Raw genomic sequence first — 19,084 nt, 5'->3', positions numbered from 1 at the left:
TTAAGGGTCAAGCCAAGCCATAATCACAACTACAGCTGAATAAGCGATGATCATTTTGGTTATCATCTTTTAGATTACTGAAGATGCACTTATAACTTTATGGAAAGAAAATACTTTTTCTTTGACAATTTGACATAAATCTGTACTGCCTAGTTTGTATTTATTATATTTTCCTTATTTTATTTCCTTATATACGTTTTTTTTATGTGAAAATCTAGGGGAAATCTCTAGTGCATCCAAGATGCTTAGTCTCGTTGTTGTAAATTGAAATCAATTTCGGGTGGCGTTAAGAGAATTTGGTATAGTGAAGACATTATTTCAGCAAATTTTTCCTAGTAGAAGTTTGATCGACACCCTCTTTCGTGATAGCACCTTCTATGTGAAGTTGGAGTCAATTTAAACTATTTTAGCTTAACTCAGACTCCAGAGGTAGGATTTGAGATTTAACTCAAGCAGAGATTAAATTTCATAGATTAAATTGATATAATTTCAATTCTATAGGATTCAGTGCTGATTTTGTTGTCCCTGTCCTTGTGCTCTAATTTCCATGTATAAGAAAACAATTTGTGAAATTGCCAGGAATCTCTCTGGTTTGAGGCACCAGTCATTTCAAGGGTATGGGTTGTCATCCCACCGCTGCCACCGTTCAAGTAGACAATGCAGGGAAATTACAGACAATTTGGCTAGGGTGATGAAACAATCGTTGGTCCTGGCTGAGTCGCCATATACATCTATGGAAAGCCACTTGTGATGGCACGATTAAACATTAAATTGCATTGGCGTAGAGCAGAGCCACAAAGATCATCTTTTGCGTGTGTAATGATGTGGTGATTCTCTCCGTTTGTTCTAGGCACTGCCGACATCGAAGAGCGAGCCAGGCAGATCAAGCTGAAGATGAGCCAGTACAAGCAGGCCGCTTCCGCCAACACCCTCTCCCCTCACGGAAGCGGCGGGGGTATTGGCGGTGGTGGTGGCGGAAGCCTAGAGAGGGGGTCCCACATGGGGTCGCCGGGCCACGACATGTCCCTCCCTTTCCAGCATTCCTCGCACCGACGCAAGCAGAGCCCCGACAACATCAGCATCAAGTCCTCCGACAGCAACCTGTCAAGCACCAGCGACGTTTCGGCCGTAACAGCTGCGAGTACGGCGAGTGCCTTCTCAACGCAATCGGAGCGCCCCCGGCCCACCAGAAAGTTCAGGTAGGCCGGCCTCAATTTCTTTTTTTATGCTCTATTCCTCGAGTGAGAGCCCACGTCCTGCCGTTTCTTGTGCGGTAAATTCTAAAAGATTCAAGTCTTGACTCTATGTTTGCGTGTTCTTCAATAGGGGCCTGTTTCACAAAACATTACCATTGTAACTTATGCAATAAAATGAGGAAAAGCTGAAACCAATTAAAATTCCCATACAGATGGTGTAACGTTTGGATGAAAAAAGAAAACCTTATTTATTTGAGAGTTGACATGGTGATGCATGTTCCCTGATTGTATGATTTGTTATCTGAGCGCTGAAGATTTTTGTGTCATTTGATATGCCATATCTGCATGAATTTGATCAATACCTTCAAGCCTTCTTGGAGATTTATGGGAAATGCAGGAAACACAAAGAAAAGAGATTTGCAAGAGACAGTCAATTTGGTTATGAGATGAGATATCCATGAAATGTACATGGCCAGATAGAGAATGAGAGAAAGATATATTCTCTATATAAAGGTTGAAAGAGAGAGAGTGAGAGTGAGACAGACAGAAAGTTGGAAAGGAAGAGAGAATGATAGAAATAAGGAGAAATAGAGATACAGGGAGAAAACAAAAGAGAGAGAGATAACGTGCAAGAAAATGTGAAAATAAAGATACACATGTCTGGAACTAGATTGTTTTCTTAACAATTTATCTTTTAATATCTGTAGCTTTCTTGTAATTAATCAAAGATCCCTGGGAGTAGTATGAAAGCAAATGACAGGTGCGAGTTTACACTCTTGATAACAACCTTTTAGACAAAAAAAAAGAGCCGGTCATTCAACCTCTATGATGGGAGGAAAAAGAGGATACTTCTTGGGGAAATGTGTCTTGCTAGTTTCATATCTCCCTTAGATACCATAAAGGTCATGGGTGAAGTTCATAGGTGAAAGTTGAAAAGTGGAAGGCAAGCAGTAGGAATTCTCAACAATTTGATGTCATTCGATTGATTGATTGTTTGCTTTATTGAGTGATAAAGGATTGATTTCATTTCAAGTTCAACAATAACATTACAAAATACGGCAAAATGTGATACCGTGTTAAGATGAAATGAAATGGAAACTTACCAGACTGTGAAGCCATTGATTATAATTTGTAATGTGGAACATGTTTGTCCCAGTGAAATGCCCTTGAGAGGTTAAGTAAATGCATATATGCAATCATGATTCTACCAATTGACATTTGATACACTTCATTGAAAATGGATTATATTGCCATTGCTGGCTTTTCATGATTTAGATTTATTCACATGAGTTGAAAATACAATATCTGTAAGAGGGGGTAAGTTTTCAAACTTGTGATAATCATTCTCAGAAAGGAGTGAGTACCTTTGATGGTCTTTACAATGCACCTGAATGAGTGAAAGACATGGAAACTTGGATACACATCACTACCATCTTCAATTGAAACGTATGTCTGTTTTTTTTTTCATTTGAACATGAACCATAATTGTTCATTGTTTATCTGATGATTGTAAAGTGTTGCAGTATTTTTTGTTGTTGATTATTTGATATTGTGTCATGTCTAATTCTCTGTTTTTGTTTGTCTTGTTTTGTTCCTCCCAACCATCCTCTTTCAATGCTTGCAAATCTTCTGCTTATTCATCTTATTTTACATTATTAAAAAAAATAACGATATATATATATATATATATATATATAACATCATGTTTTTTGCTCTGGTTTTTTTTACATTCCATTCGGAGTATATATGTGATATTTTCATATTTATGTTTCATCATCTATGCCTATTAAATTTCATTTTCTTAAAAAACTCTACATTCTTGCTTTTATACTTGATCATCAAATATTTCATTCATTATACTCTGCTTAAATTATATACACTGTTTTCACAATATGGACATTTCATTGCTCCATTTATAATAACCAACATATATCTCATTACATCCTACACAAATAGTACACTCTCTCTAAACTCCTCGGGTAGAAATCGCAGTGCTAAGCATATTCACTCTGCGTCACGTAAAAAGCGTAGCTTATCAGAAAGTCAGGTCAAGCGGTCTCCACGGAGCGGGGAACGAGGGCTCTTTGTTCGGCTGATGCGGAGGAAACTCGGCAGACACCGAGAGGAGAGGTTGGAGGATGTTGGCCACCAGGTCAAGGTTCAGAGGTCAGAGCAGGTGTTCCGGGGTGAGAGTGGGCATGTCCAGGGTGAAAGTGGGCGTGTCCAGAAGGCGGAGCCAAGAATGGTTGCTATTCAGATGCTTTACTACTCCGATGGCTCGGATAACGAGGACGAGTACATCTAGAATTCAAAGAGCGAAGTAATCTGCAAAAATGAACTTTGACCTAGTGCATCTCAAGAGGAGAATTGACTCGTACTATATCTGAGAAGTTTGTCCAAAATATGACCTTAAAACAGGCCTATAGAATCAATCTCTTGTAAATTAAAAAGGAAATTTCTTTAGTAGAAGTATATTATGGATTTAAGTATATTCTGCACTATAAATATCAAATCAAAACAGAAGGTGATTCATCATTTTTTTAAACTGATGAAATTGTTTCTTTTTATTTCTCTGAATTCACTTTTTAAAAGTTCTAATAGTCATTTCCCTATGATTTTGTTTTAACACCCATTATATTTATACACATAAAACTTAACATTTTTTGATTAATCATACAATTATAGAATAAGGAATCAATGAAATCAAAATGTTTGAATAAGACAACATTTCATAAACTTTCATGTAACATTCAGTAGTTCTTGTAATCAGCAGTTTATGTAAGTTTCAGAACAATTACCAAATCAGTTGACAAAGCATTTATGTCCCTAAAGCTTTTTTTAAACCAAATGTCATTGCTTTAATGACCTTCCATCAGGGATTATGAACGTGAATGTCCTCGTAATTTCTATTTAAAACATGGTTACATGATTTTTCAGTTACCTTCTACACCGTTGAAAGAAAAGCATATTTTTCTGTCCTAAAGCTTTTATAACCAACTCTCCTTGCTTTACCTTTCATAAGTACAGAAATCAATGAGTCAAAGTTTTCTTTTATAGTTCAGTGATGGATGGACTTCCAAAATATATAAAACACAGACAACATAAGGAAATGTCCTTGTAATATCTATTTAAGGATGGTACTTGATTTGAAGTTACCTTCTACACCATTGAAAAAAATAATCTTTTATCCTTGATATCACTGAACTCTAAGACAGTTTGATTAATTAATTTCTGAACTTGATGAAAGGTAAAGCAAGGTGAGTTGGTTAAAAAAAGCTTTTGGAAAGAAAAACATGCTTTGTCAGCTTATTTGGTAATTGTTCTAAAACTTACATAAACTGCTGTTTACAAGAGCTACTGATTGTTGCATGAAAGTCCATGAAATATTGTCGTATTCAAATATTTTCTTTTCATTGATTCCTAATTACATATTGGTGTGCTAATCAAAAATTTTTTGTTTCTGACAATTTGTTGATATTCATATTTCTTGGGTAAGATAACATGAGAAATTTTTAAACAGACATGAATTTCTATACAAAAGAGACAAAGAGTACACCTTAGAGAGATGATGCATGAAGTTCCAACAAAAAAGTCTATTTCGATGTATATTCTGAATTTTCGACGCAACCCCACATCTTCTTCAGGGGAAATCAACTTAACAAGGTGTACTCTTTAGGTGGTTTCAGACCTCCTCGAAGTTGGGAAATTTACCCCGATTAGAAAATACCAGGTAATTTTAGCAGTGTGAAAGCAAATTATGTGTAATCTCCCAGAAAGAAAATAGCAGTTACTTGTCAAAATGACAAGAACTTTCTGTGGTGGTTTTTCTAAGGTCGCAGGTATTTTGGCAGTGTGAAAGCAAATTACGGGAACTTTTAGCCCAGCGTGTAGTTTGGTGTGGGCACCGTGGGTGGTTTCTGAGCTAGCGATTTCAAATCTAGTGTCTTGCTTTCTTATCAGACAATACCGTGCATGCTTGTAATTTCAGGAACTTATCCCGACGGGTGTGTTTCGGGGTGTTGTGAATGCGAGAATAACAGGTATTTTTTAGCCTGAAAAGGTTCTCATCATTTAATGGGGATCCTTGTGATAGAGGCAGTTTGAAACCACCTATTGTCTCTTTGGTCTCTTCATCTATATCCAACACACAGAATTTCTTATATGCATATATATATATATATACACACATATATAATGATACTGATATTCGTGAAGTGCTTAAGACTTATGATTGTCGGCTCTTTTAAAACACAATAAAAGAAACAAAGATATTCCATAAAAATAAGAATCCAATGAGATCAAATTGTATAATGAAAGTGTGAGAAGTAGTCATAAGAAACCTTGTTTCATGCTATTTTAACTTGTTTTATTTGGTGTTTACCGCTTAGACTGATTTAAGTATGACGTAGAGTCGCACTTAAATGCTGACACGTATATATGCAACGCACAATCTTATTAGTGCGCTTCCTCTGGGCATGATCTGACCAATGCGGTCTTGCCTTTTAAAATGCACGCAACTAGGCCTTTAAGTGCGACTCATACTTAAGTCATACTTAAATCTTTGTGAAACACCCCCCTGATTTTAAAGGTAAATTGTTTATTTAAAATGTGTGAAGTAAGAGGTAGGATAGGGTCTCCTATATGCTATAAACTCAGTTAGGGAAAGGGGTGTAAATATCAGAATACAATCTCAATATTTTGCTTCCTAATATACTACTCAATCTATAAGGTGAATGTTTAGAGAGCCCTTATTACAAAAGATCATATTACTACGAGACTCAGCAGTCAAATGAATATGTTTTTTTTTGCACAAAGAATAAATCAATGATAAATAATAAAACAGCCAGTACAGATTCTTTAAATTGTTGGGTTGGAATAACTACCACATGACATTTGGTTTGGCGACAAATGCTCCCCTGTAAATTCCTCATACTAACCAAAAGAATAACTTTTACCCTGGATTTAACACTCTATCTGCTACCCTAATCTTACATGAAATAAAGCTCGGAGCAATCGTTGCCGGAGAAAATGTTGTGTCACCAGAATAAGAGTCAATTATTGAATATATTCAATAATAGACATGATATATATTTTTTTCTTTAGGGTATCTGCATATGAAGAAGGTTTGCATTTGTTTTGATTACATTCCCCCTTTCAATGACCACTCACTAGTGTGGGTGTGGTCGTGGATTTCAAAGAGCTCAAGCCAAATGTCTTTAATTTAAAAAATGATAGTCCACAGCTACTTATAGCCTCCAGCTGTTATCCATTCTATACTTGATTTCACAAGGTTTGATTTTAAAAAACATATCTCTCTTTATTCAGCGAATATAATAAACCAGATTTCAAAAGTGAACCTTCAGTACATTTTTTATGGCAACCTACCCTCTAGCTGTTTTTTGTGTGTTGTATTTGTTTATGTGTGTTTGTATTAATTTGTGTGGGAGGAAGGGGAATAGTAAAATAGCCTGGGACACACGTTGTGTGGAAAGGACATCTTTCGTTAAGAAAATTCCGTCAAGAACGTATAATTCTGCCTATTTTTGGTATGATGATTTTTTTTGGTATTAACATAAAGGACAAATACACAGCATTTAATTTCTGACCATAATTACATGAATTCCTTGAGGTGTCAAAAAATTACAATATTTTTTTTTATCATCCACCCACCCACCCACCCTCCGCCCACTCTCTAAAGACTATACAATGCCTCGTTTTGATCTTACGACAGGGAACGAATGAAGAATGAGGGTTCAGATGCCGTTTAATTTGCATTGCAAACAAAAACATGTCAATTAAATTTGATGGTTACATCTGGGATGATTTTAACCTTTGAATGTTTAACTGTGAGGCAGTAATCACTTTTCCCCTGAGAGTTGTGGCATATTGCTAAATTGATGTAACAAGCCTATAGTCTGTTAAATTACACAAAGCAAGGATTCTGCTATCTTATGTGACTTTGTGAAAAATTTATATTGGTATCAAAAGTTACAACTGTGTATTAACATGAAACAGAACAATTGATATTTACAGCTGACTAATATTTTGTATGTGGTTTTCCATATGTGTATGAGTTTCAATTGATTGTGGGATATCTTTCATGTAACTGGCCCTAAAAAATCAAATGAGAACAGAGGCATTTACATTACCTAAAGATTTGTTGGTATGTTTGATTATTCTTACCGATTGCCATCGATTATCTCGGAATAAGATTGTCAGTGATTCTTTAATTTCATTTTTTTTTTTCAGACCAAAAAAATATAAATATTTCAAATGATTCATTATTGCATCAGCAAGCCTTATTGATATAATGAGAGTAGCTCTAAACGATTGTATTCCCAGAAAGAATGGTATCGAGAGGATTAGATTGTCAAATGAAAAAGTGGAATGAGAACATAATAAAAGAGGAGTACAGATACACATGAAAGATATACAGAGATTGGGTGAGAGAGTTCGATAAAGAGAAAAAGGGCTAGAGAAAAAGGCAAGAAAGGGTTAGAGAAGAGGAGAGAGGATGAAAGAGGGAGAGGAGGAGGAAGAGATAGAGAAAAGGAGAAAGAAAGATACAAAAGAGAGAGAGAGTTAAACAGAGAGAGACAGTGAGAAATAGAGATGATTAGGAAAAATGTAACACGTGGAATAAGTAACACTAACAATTGAATATATTAATAAAAAAAGAAAAATACATGTAAACTGTAATGTCACTATAAGAATGAAATGGAAATGGAAACAAAAATAAAGAAGACAGAATAGGTGATTCAAGAGAATTGAAAAAAAACCCAGAGATTTGATAAGAAGGGGAGCATAAAAACAGAAAAAAAAGAGAGGATAAACTTGAATAAATTGATGATGAGACATAAAAATAGAAAGATCAAGAAGTGGATTATCTTTGGCTTGAGGGGTCTAGAGACTAATTTTAGTTGGAAACTAGTCTATATCCCTTGAGATACAGATATGATGTCATCTGAAAGTACGTACAACGTCATCTTGTCAGTTGTTTACGTCTTCTTCGGCATCTATCAAGCTTGGCTCGTTACATTGCCATTTGAATCGGGCGTCGTTGTGAAAATACTGCTCTTTTCTCTCTGGATTTTAAGATGCTATTTTGGAGAAAAGTCCCATTTTAGGGATTTAGTTGTAAAGGTTGTATTTCATGAGCCACTGGGTTGACATTTTAAGGACTCCGCAGGGAGTCCAATTTAGAAACAAATAAAGATTTCAGTTACAATCTCTATGTAAATTATTTTGCGCCATATGTGTTTGTTTTTTTCTTTTCTTTCTAAATTCCTAAGCATGATCCAGAAAATTCACAATTTACTTGATCTTAACTGTTACGGACAAAATACCTGTGTTACACAATATCATATTTTGAAACAATATCATATTTGGTTCTTCACGAGCAGATTTTCATTTGAACAACAACAACAACATACTGCATGTTTATTTGCCCGAGCTATTTGTGAAAATAGGTTAATATTAAAGACTGTGGCTGGATTGACAAGAAAGATGTTTCACTTAATAATATGGAATATACTTTAACGTAAAAGTAATGTTCTAATATTTGAGATAAATAGAAAGAAATGCAGTAACATAGGAAGTGATATTTGTTTGAAAGATATTCAACACCATATAGTTGGGAGTAAGATTATTTCGCTTTTAAACAGTAAAATTACAAATAATCTAATCTCACAGCTTAAAGATCCTATGGTATTACAAAATTTATTCATCTTCATTGCCATTTTATCTGGAAAGTCCCTGCTTGTCACTCTTAGGGGATTTATGATGTATTTGCAAGATGATAAACATTTAAATAAAGGGGGAGAGAATTGTGTGTGTTTCAAATGCCTAGTCTTAAAATATACCTATTAAGATAACTAGTTTATTAGTAATATAAAGAAGATAAATTAGCCTATAATTTTATACATAAAAAGTGAACTAAAATGTTTTTGAGAGGAAAGGTTCCTGTTTTGCTTCTTGATAACATAATTCACTTCGATTCAATTCTTTATTCCATTTCCATTCAAAACACAATACAAAATAATATAAATCAGATACAATTTTACAGATGAATACAGTACAGTATAAATCAGATACAATTTAACAGATGAATTGTTTTGATATGAAAGTATTGAGCAGTGAATGAATTTGCTACCATTTTTTAAAGTGGGCCTATGTCACAAGACTACACTGCTTAGAAATTTGCATTGTGGGTATGAACCTGGCCAGACATAAAGGCTGCTTGTTCGTTTGCCCTCAAAGCAACAATTTTATTTGTCAATTAATCCAGTATTCTTGATGGAATATAATACAACTATTAATAGTATTAAAGTGAATTTATAAGCATGCATCCATAGCCCATTCAAACTCATTAGTATAATTGCCTTTGCTTATTAGAAGAAACGCATTGCATGTCTGTGTATTTAGAATGATTTTATTTTGTGCTAATGAATAGAAAGAAACTGTTATACGTCAGTTTAGAAGCAGAAGGACTTGATTTCAACCTTGTCTCAGAGCCCTGAATGCATGCATGCATGGTAAATTTTGAGAACCTGGATTTTCTGTCCTTATTGTAAATCAGTAATAATTGACTGATGTAAGGAATATTCAGCCCAAGAGATCATGTCTGAAAGACTTAAACTCTCAATGAATATTTATCAGAATTAATCACATTTAAATTCTTAACAGAGTTGATAACAATAATAATGATAGATTTATTAAGCAAATAATAATTAAGTTCTTGATTCTCCATGCACTTTACAATAAAATATATCATTGGAAACCATCTTTCTTTGTTTCTCTTTATTCTTTCTCCTCTCTTTGCCTCAGACTATATTCCTCATAATTATTATTAAATTCATATCTTTCACGTGATTAGTCTACCAACCCTAAAGAACCTTACGATCCGCATCATCTAATTTCTCACAAATTCCAGTTGCTAAGAAATCAGGGAAACGGGCCTTTGCTCATGCAGGGCCTAACCTGTGGAATTCTCTTCCACAGAGCTTGAAAACCCAGACTTCAGTGACCACCTTCAAGGGCAACCTGAAAACATACCTGTTTAAGAGTGTTTTTTTAGACATTGACTTATTGTTCAGACATGTATGTAAATAGCTTTTGTTGTTGTTCTGCTCTAAAGCGCCTCGAGCATCTATTCAAGATGGAAAGTGCACTATACAAATCTCATACATGTATTATTTATTATTTACTACAAAATAAACATGTAGCAGCCACGTGGCCTGCCATGTGATTTCGTAAATCAAAACAAATGGGTTCATGGTATAGTAGTCCTTAAAAATATCATCACACTTGTGAAAATATCTTGAAAAAAACTTGACCTTATCCTAAGCATATTTATCATTCTTTCAGTCATTGAGTCATTAAAATTTTGAAGTGCGAATGATGTTCCATCTTAACAAACCAAGCCAAGGTTCTGTATGATGTCAGATGTTGTTCTGCTCTGAAGCGCCTCGAGCATCTATTCAAGATGGAAAGTGCGCTATACAAATCTCATGTATTATTTATTATTTACTACAAAATAAACATGTTGCAGCCACGCGGCCTGACATGTGATTTCGTAACTCAAAACAAATGGATTCATGGTATAGTAGTCCTTAAAAATATTATCACACTTGTGAAAATTATCTTGAAAAAAAATTGACCTAATCCTAAGCATATTTATCATTCTTTCCGTCATTGAGTCATTAAAATTTTGAAGTGCGAATGATGTTCCATCTTAACAAACCAAGTTACGGTTCTGTATGATGTCAGAAAATGGCAATGAAAGATGTTGCACTTTGGCAATGTTGTAGTCTGTTCTCCATGATAGCTATCAATTACAGTTGAAATAAATGAAAACAAATTTTATTTCCTTTTAATTTCCCCCTTTTTACCCAAGTGTGCCCCCCCTTTTTTTAATGTGAGGACCTTTTTTTTTTGCTTTACAAATTTCCCGTGGACGAAATTACCCTCTATTTTACGTGAAAATCTTGTTTTTACTTGTCAAATTTTTCTCAGGAAAATGTGCTCCCCCTTTTTTTGGAAAATCCTGGATCCGCCCCTGATTAAAATGATAAATGGAGAGGGGAGGGGATAATTAAGTTTTATTGAAAGGTAATTTCATGTGAGAGGGAGGGAAGGTGAGGGCCGGGCCAAATAAGTTTTACTGAAAGGTAAATTCTGAATGACAGAAACAGAATATTATTGTATTGGAACGAAGTGTAAAGAAGGGCAAAGAGCCCCTTAAAAGAGATAATATTAAATTACTGGGGGCAATTATGTTGCATTTGAAGGAAGTTACATTAAGGGAGGGAAGAAACAATAACATGGCATTAAAAGAAAGCATTAAGTGAGAGAGAAAAGTCTGGGTGAATTTTTATTGAACATGCTGTCGTAGTGTTTTAAAGCATCCTGTAAATTGTGATCACTTTTCTAAAATAAGAATTTCAACGTATATTTGTCATGAAACCCTGCATTGAAGGTGTTCCAATTAATATAACCTCTTAGATCAAAATAGAGTGCAGGTTGGGGTCAAAGAAAAATCTGCCCCAAATTCCCTTATATGACTTCCTTTTAAATGTCATTTAATCATAATTATAAATGAAATTTGATATTTCTTTAGGTTTTAGCAGTGGCAATATAAACAATTTATGCCCTATATAGTGTCTATATTTTAAAGACTTTTTTAAACCATGCATAATTGACAGTGATTTATGATTACGATTCCAAATAAGGAATGGCCTGTCTTTTTCTTTGTGGTGGAATCTAAGGGGGCATTAATTGCAAGGAAGCTATTTCCTATCGAGTACAAATATCAGTGATGAATTTGAAATCAACATATCAATATCAACTTTGGAGAAAAAAAAGGTGTGAAAGTGTAGTGGTTCTGACTCTTGACTTGTAATCAGATGAGATTGTGTTTGATTCCCGCTAGTCTCAATTCGCATAGTGCATGATGCAGAGTCTGAAGTAGTGAGACTAGATTCAATATGTAGGCCTACAGTGGCTGGCTCTGCAGACAGAGCCTTTGGCGTCTAGTCTTCACTCTAGACCTGTTTTGGGTTAAGGTGTCAAGTATGAGTCTGAGCTTGCAGACTAGATTCCCACTGAGGCCTAGTGTCAGGCGTCAATGCACACTTTGCCGCTCTCCACCCAGGTGTTAAGTAACTCAACTTGGTACCCGGTAGGATGCAAAAGCCATGTGTATATAGTAGGCCTATGCAAAGTGATGGGGTTTGGAAACTCTTGCGGGAATGCTCCCAAAAGCTGTGTGCATATAGGTATTCCAGAAACCAATGACCACGGTAATAATATGTAAAGCACTAAAGGCTTGATCCCACTGCACTTACGGATGCAGAGAGGATGTAAAACAGAAAAGAATCTTGCCAAATCCATTGGAAAACGTTATGTATCCGTTGTGTAGTCTTTGCATACGTGTTTCATACGCTCTGTATCCATCAAGCACTATGATTTCATTGTTCACCCATCGTGTCCATTGTCAGGAGTGGATTAAAACCGATGGAGACACCCAAAAATTTTGCTTGGCCGCTGTATCCGTTTCGAATACGTTTTGTGTCCATCGGCCAGTCGGACCAGGCCTTATAGGGACATCATTTTGATGCATTAAATGTTATATCAAAGCAGAAATATTATTATTCAGAGGCTGCAGAACCAGGGAGCCGTTTGGCAATTATTACAATGAGTGTGTACATAGGAGTAAAAATTATCTCCTGATTGTGTTTTTTTTTTGCTTCTTGTGACTAGGGTAATAATATTAAGTGCTATATTAAAGCAAAACCATTATTATTTAGTGGAATGGAGTGTTGGTAGGTGGGGGGCTGCTAAAGCTACCCCCACTCTTTTTTCAATGAGTGTATATAAAAAGTGAAAAAATACAATCTGATCATTTTTTTTCATGGTTTCCCCACCCCCATTTTTTAAACTATCCCATTGCCCCTGTTATTCATGTAAATTTATGTATTTTTATTCAAAATGTATTTTTTTATGTGCTTCCTATGGCTAGGGTAATAATAATAAATGCTACATACTGAATACTGAATATCATTTTTCATTGGCTGCGGAACGGGAGCAGTTAAGGGGGGGGGCTGCTGAGGCTACACCCCATGCTTTTTTTCGAAAAATGTGTATAAAGGTGCAAATATTGTGATCTGATCATTTTCTTTCATGGTTCCCCCACCCTCACTTTCAAAACCATATTGTCCCTGTTAAGTTATTTGTTTTAATTCAGGCTTTGTAATTCAAAATGCAGACTAAGCAATCAATCAATTAATTGCAACAAAAATGATTGACTTGAAAAGGACTAGTAATCAATTCATGCCTTGAAATTGACTTGCTTTTTATTGCCTGATTCTTGCAATGTCCCCCAAGTCATTACAAAGAGCTATGTGGCAAATGCATCCAAATATTAAGCAAGATTTTTCAGTTTTATTCATTGAGTACAGTAATGCAGTATGTTATTGATGTGAGTGATGGTTTTGATTTGGCTGCTTTATGAGTAGGTCTCAACAATCGAACATATGCTCACTTCGGAGGCGTATACCATGTAAAGTAATCATACAAATAAATCCAAAACCTGCATGTACTTCATTTTGGGTGCATTTATCGTTTGGAGACCACGCAATGGGTAGTTGAGAGAAACGTTCAAATTCTCCTGTCTTCAGCAGCGATGTAGTTATTGAAGCATTGCCCACTGGAATCGGGTGGTCCGTTTACTTAGCCATTGGAGATTTTTTTAGTTTAGTCAACTGGTTAAATCAGTACCCGCAGCACAGAAACATTATTTAACACTAACACATAATAAAGGCCCTGTTACAACCGGTAATAAATGCAGCGTCACAACATCACGTTAGTTACAACTTGGATCCAAGTTTGACATCACAATCGGAAGTATCCGACTGGGCCTACTGTTATAGCGCTAACAACGTTTACTGTGCGGCTGGTACTGGTATCCTGGGCTGTGGTTTTTCCAGCCATGTTTGTTTGCCCCGTCAATCATGGGCGCCCTAGAGGCCGAGTTCAGGTTGTTGACCAACCCACTGATTGGAAGGGAGAATGCTGCCACATGGACATGAATGATGTTGCAAGGTGAGGCTTAACTCAGGCAAAGGCAATTGTTGCATTGCTATGCCAAAATACTGAAGCTGTACCGAAACAGTGTCGCTATGCAGTGGATTTTAGTAAAAGAGTAGATCTTACAGTTCTGCCTCACAAAAATTATGAAAGGGGTCACCTCTTTCCTTGTATTTTCAGTGAACCATATACTTGTAAATCCTAAATTTGAGTGGAACTTACTTTAACTTTTGAAATGTCCATTGAAAGCATGAGATAGATAACCACTTAGGCATACTTATCGTACATTTTTGAGAGACATAGTGCAGACTTTAAGGAAGATAAAACGACCATCAGAATGGTAGAATGAGAGATTTTGGGGATTTATCCATCCTGGAGAGATAAAATGCATTATTCGTGGTGATATCAGAGTACGTACAGTAAGCTCTTGATCTTCAGAATGAAAATGAAGTAGGCAACTGGTGTCTCCATTCCTACATATTTTTTTTGTGTGATGGATAGCTTATCATGGAACAGCTTGAGCATAGTGCATAAAAACGCTTTGTTCATATGCACACATATCCAAATAATTAACACCAATCCTTGCAGTGTACCAATCACAGCTATTGCATACCAATGATTTTTTTTCTTCAAAATAAGATGACTTTCTCTCACTTTTGATCCTTGAGAACCTTTGAACTTTGAATCTGTTTCTAATAACGACCTGCTTGGTTGTACATCTATGGTAGATATTAACCTCTTGAATTTTTTATTTGAATTAGTGCAATCTTTATTCAAAGAATGCTTCTGGTGTAATTTAGATTTGAAGAATGGAACACCTTTGGTGTCCAAACATTCAGAGGTTAACCTAACAAGCAGCACATTCGCTTGCCCTGGCGGAAGTTTCATAAAGCCATTCGCAAGCTACGAGCCACTGGTGATCCTTCTTTCTCGTGGTGAATGTCCAAACCTTTAGAGTTTTGCCTGTCAAGCGGCGCATTCACTTGCCCTGGTGGAAGTATCATAAAGCCATTCGCAAGCTACGAGCCACTGGTGATCCTTTCTTTCTCGTGGTGAATGATGTACTGTAAATTCTCACCAGAGTTGATTTTGCTTCTCAGAAAGGATCACCATTCCTTCCTAAAGTCACTTGTAACTTACCAACAGATTTATGAAAACCCGTCTGTTCTGTTTGGCTCTGGGTATATATGCACTGCACCCTTGACTGTCGTCCTGCTTGGCTACCATTTGATTTTTGTTTGATTTTAGTGTTTTCTTATGCATTCGTTTCATACAGTTAATACATTTATCATAACATAATAAACATACTATCATGATTTATTTTATTAGCATTAGTCATAGATTAAGTGTACAAAAAATGTATATCCAAACAGAAATGATCTACTGCCAAGTTATTATAACATTCACAATTTGCAGAAGGATTGACATCATCTGCAGTTTGCTTGGAGAAAAAAAGACAACCGTAGAAGGAAACTCATTGGATTTATTACACAGGATATGTAGAGTCGTGCTTTGAAGTTAGTAAACCCCACCACAAAATGCACTCCATGCCGAGTGCTGAATGGAGACAACAACACTACAATGTTCAGTGAGCCCAGAGAAACAAACTTTATTGAATGAAATATTTGAATTCCTGACTTCAAAATGAAATATCTAAAACATATGGCAGAACGTGAACACTTTAAATATGTTCATTTTTTGATGGGGTTCACTAACTTGTGAGTTCCACTGTTTATCTTTTGAAGGATATCAGTTCCCTCAGTTGGTGAAAATACAGGGATTACCTACATGGTCCAATATCACAAAATTCAGTCATTGATTATGCGATTGATTAGACATGATTGTCAATACAATCATTCATAAAAGGATCAATTACTAAGCACTGAGTTGATGGGCCTTTTGCTACAAGCTCAAATTAGTTGGTATCATTCTAAATGAACTAGCCCCTCATCACACGATTATATTGTATCACAGGTAAATACATGCATGAGCTTAATGAGTATTAAGAATTGATACATAACAGAGTTTTATTACTAATGCAGTCAAACTTAATCCCCGTTCCTCTGCTTTGTGTCAAACAATTACGAATGCACATCAAATATTATGCTGTAATGCAACACATCCTGCATAATATTTTATTCATCTCGACTGCAGGGTGTCTGAAGAAGCCCTCCTTTGTCGTTCTAATCTTTTATTCATCCTCTTTGCCAAGAATAATTATTCAAACGGAAGCAAGATGATCTGGAGAGAAGGTCTCAAGCCTAAAATCGTCGACGACGCCAGGCTAATATGATCCCCTTTCCATTCGCACCCAACCAATATTTTAACCCAGGAATTATTCATGGGGGCATTCAAAATGTGGGGGAGAGACAGAAAAAAAAACTTACATGGGTGCGTTGTAGAGCTTGTCATTTTATTGATAGTGTGTGCAGAAAATATCTGAAATCAATTACAATTTGTTTTTCAATATTGCAATTGATTGATCAATTTTGATTGTAGAACCTCAGTTCACATTCCTTGTGAGAAGCAGATCAGGGATCAATTGCAAATTTGTGATTGATTATAAGACATGTGACTGATTTGGAGATCCAAAATACATTTGTAATTGATCGCAAGTTTGTTGAATTGCACTGCCCCATTAGACTCTTGTTATTAAGTACACTTATAATTTGTACTCAGGATTGACTCAACGCACAGGGACTGATCTTAGATGAAGTAGGATTTCATGTTGGCCTATCTCGTAGCAAACGTGATGCATGTTAGGGGCAAGTGTAACACCCCCCCCCCCCCCCCCGCCCCCTCTTTCACCCCCTCTCTTCCTCTCTCTTTCACGTTTTTGGTGATTTTGCCTTTCGATTGTATGTTTTCTTTTTCTCTGAATTCAGGCTTATTCCCCCCCCCCCCCTCTTGATTGGGGGATTTGTCTTTCAATATTGTGAGGGGAAGGGGATCAATGCAGTCTCCATCTAGTCTGCAGGCGCAGACCCTGATTGAAACTCTGATCAGCAAGTGTGTCTCCACGCAAAGACTAGCACATACAAAACTTGCTGTTTCAATTCTGAGCGAGAGGGCCTTCAGAACACAAGGCACGAGTAGGCAGCACATTCAGACCCTTAACTCGAGTGAAGGGTTTGCACAGCAGACTAGTCTCCATCTGAACCTGTCAGATTAACTGTACATGCAAATGTATGTTTTCATTTCTCTGAATGTAGGCTTATTTTTATTTCCACTGCTTATGATTGGTTCTTACTCAGTTTACCTCAACGCCCCCTAGGAAATAATGTTGTACAAACACTACTTATTCCGGAACAAAGAGGGATAAGCGAGAATTAGAGTTTTTAGAAGGTGAAGGATCCACTTATAGATAATTTCTAGTCTAATGTGATTGATGTTAGTTATTGAAATACTTGAACTGTGCAACCCTTGGAAAAGTTGATTCTTTTTAAGATCACATGCGATGGCACATGATAGCCATCTGTGCTCTGAACTGGAAAGCGGTGCACTTACTTGAAACTTAATAATGCATCTTTGTGCGGCAATAGACAGACTTAATGGGCATAAAATTCTTTTCATTACTATCGTAACTGCATATTTGGTGTTAGAAGCTAGTTATCTGTTGTGATTCATTGACAGATTCTAAAGAATAAAGACTTTAACAATAGCACTAAGCATCTTCAAGCTTGGAGAGGACATTTTGATTATTGATGAGGTAGATAGAAGATTCAAAATTATCATCCATTCTCTTTAGTCCCCAAAAAATTGATTGCAAGTTCCTTAGTCAAGGTCAACAAAATTATGATTTTTAAAAATGAAATCAACATGTTTTTTCTCTCTTTCTGAAAATATTATTTCATTATTTTATTTTTTTCAGACAGCACTTCAAGTATATTGTATAGCATAATGCAGGCGAGAACGCCCACTGCCAGACGCATATTCCACATTTCATATAAAAGTGAATTGCTCTCTGTAGTTTTAAGAGCACTGGAAGTACATTCCTAATTATTTTTGTCCTTAAGACAATTAGATTGATTTTAAGGGATTGAAAGTAGAGGTATCCAGGGACTTTCCACTCCACGTTCCTTAAGAGAGTACTAATCAGCATTAAAACCCGACAGGAAGGCCATGTTTCACAAAAGGGATACTGAAAAAAATCTGTTTAGCGATTCAAATGGCACTGTATTCAAGTAGATTGCAATCGTTGCATGTAACTCGCAATTTATTTCAAGTTTTGTGAAATATGGTCCCAGGAGTGCATTAGCTCTTGCCATCCGAAAACAATGTGTTCTGCAAATTAGTATCTAATGAGGCTGTATGAACTTAAGCACCTGGTTTCCAGAGAAATAAGTAGGAAACTCGAGAAGTGAGGAAGGGATAAAGAGAGGATTAGTTGTTTACTGGAAACAGAATTATCAAAATTTATTATCCCATATTTCTCATTAGTAAGAGGATGGGACGAATATATATAGCAAGAATAAGGAAGGAAGGGAAATATTCAAGGTTTAGAACCCACCCAAGTTCTCTAAAAAGGAGAGATATAAATTACCCAAAATGATTTTTTCCCCAAGACAGCCTACTCACGTTGACTAAGGCGAGACGTCAATATCCGGGAGGGGTGTGCAAACGCGTGTACACGCGCTCATTACTTTTCATGCACGGGCTTGCACGCCATGAAGTTAATGAGGTTGAATTTGCATATCAATAGAGCACCCCTGCGACCATCGTGGAGTGACATAACGAGCCCGTGCAGCCGCGCTTTGGCACCTCTATTGTTCGCGGGCATTGGGCTGGCAAGCCAAGAGGAA

At 36.2% G+C, this 19,084-nt stretch overlaps 1 protein-coding gene across 12 annotated transcripts in view; it reads left to right on the top strand.

The window, feature by feature from the left end:
• LOC129262450 (regulating synaptic membrane exocytosis protein 2-like) overlaps positions 1-4,366 on the top strand; it is a 37,743-nt gene extending 33,377 nt beyond the window's left edge. For 7 of the 12 annotated variants that reach the window (XM_064102524.1, XM_064102529.1, XM_064102521.1 and 4 more), the window contains 2 exons: positions 851-1,199; positions 3,153-3,550. In XM_064102524.1, the coding sequence (XP_063958594.1) occupies positions 851-1,199; positions 3,153-3,501 (698 nt within the window). In that variant the 3' untranslated portion in view covers positions 3,502-3,550. Of the gene's footprint in view, positions 1-850; positions 1,200-3,152 lie in introns of all 12 variants that reach the window. The other 5 variants (XM_064102534.1, XM_064102547.1, XM_064102503.1 and 2 more) reach the window with 3 other exon arrangements.
• Positions 4,367-19,084: the final 14,718 nt, after the last annotated feature.

Source organism: Lytechinus pictus, chromosome 1, assembly GCF_037042905.1.
Source record: "Lytechinus pictus isolate F3 Inbred chromosome 1, Lp3.0, whole genome shotgun sequence".
In the NCBI taxonomy this organism is placed as follows: domain Eukaryota; kingdom Metazoa; phylum Echinodermata; class Echinoidea; order Temnopleuroida; family Toxopneustidae; genus Lytechinus; species Lytechinus pictus.
Note: the sequence above shows the minus strand (reverse complement) of the source record. Positions and strands in the feature narration are given on the sequence as shown.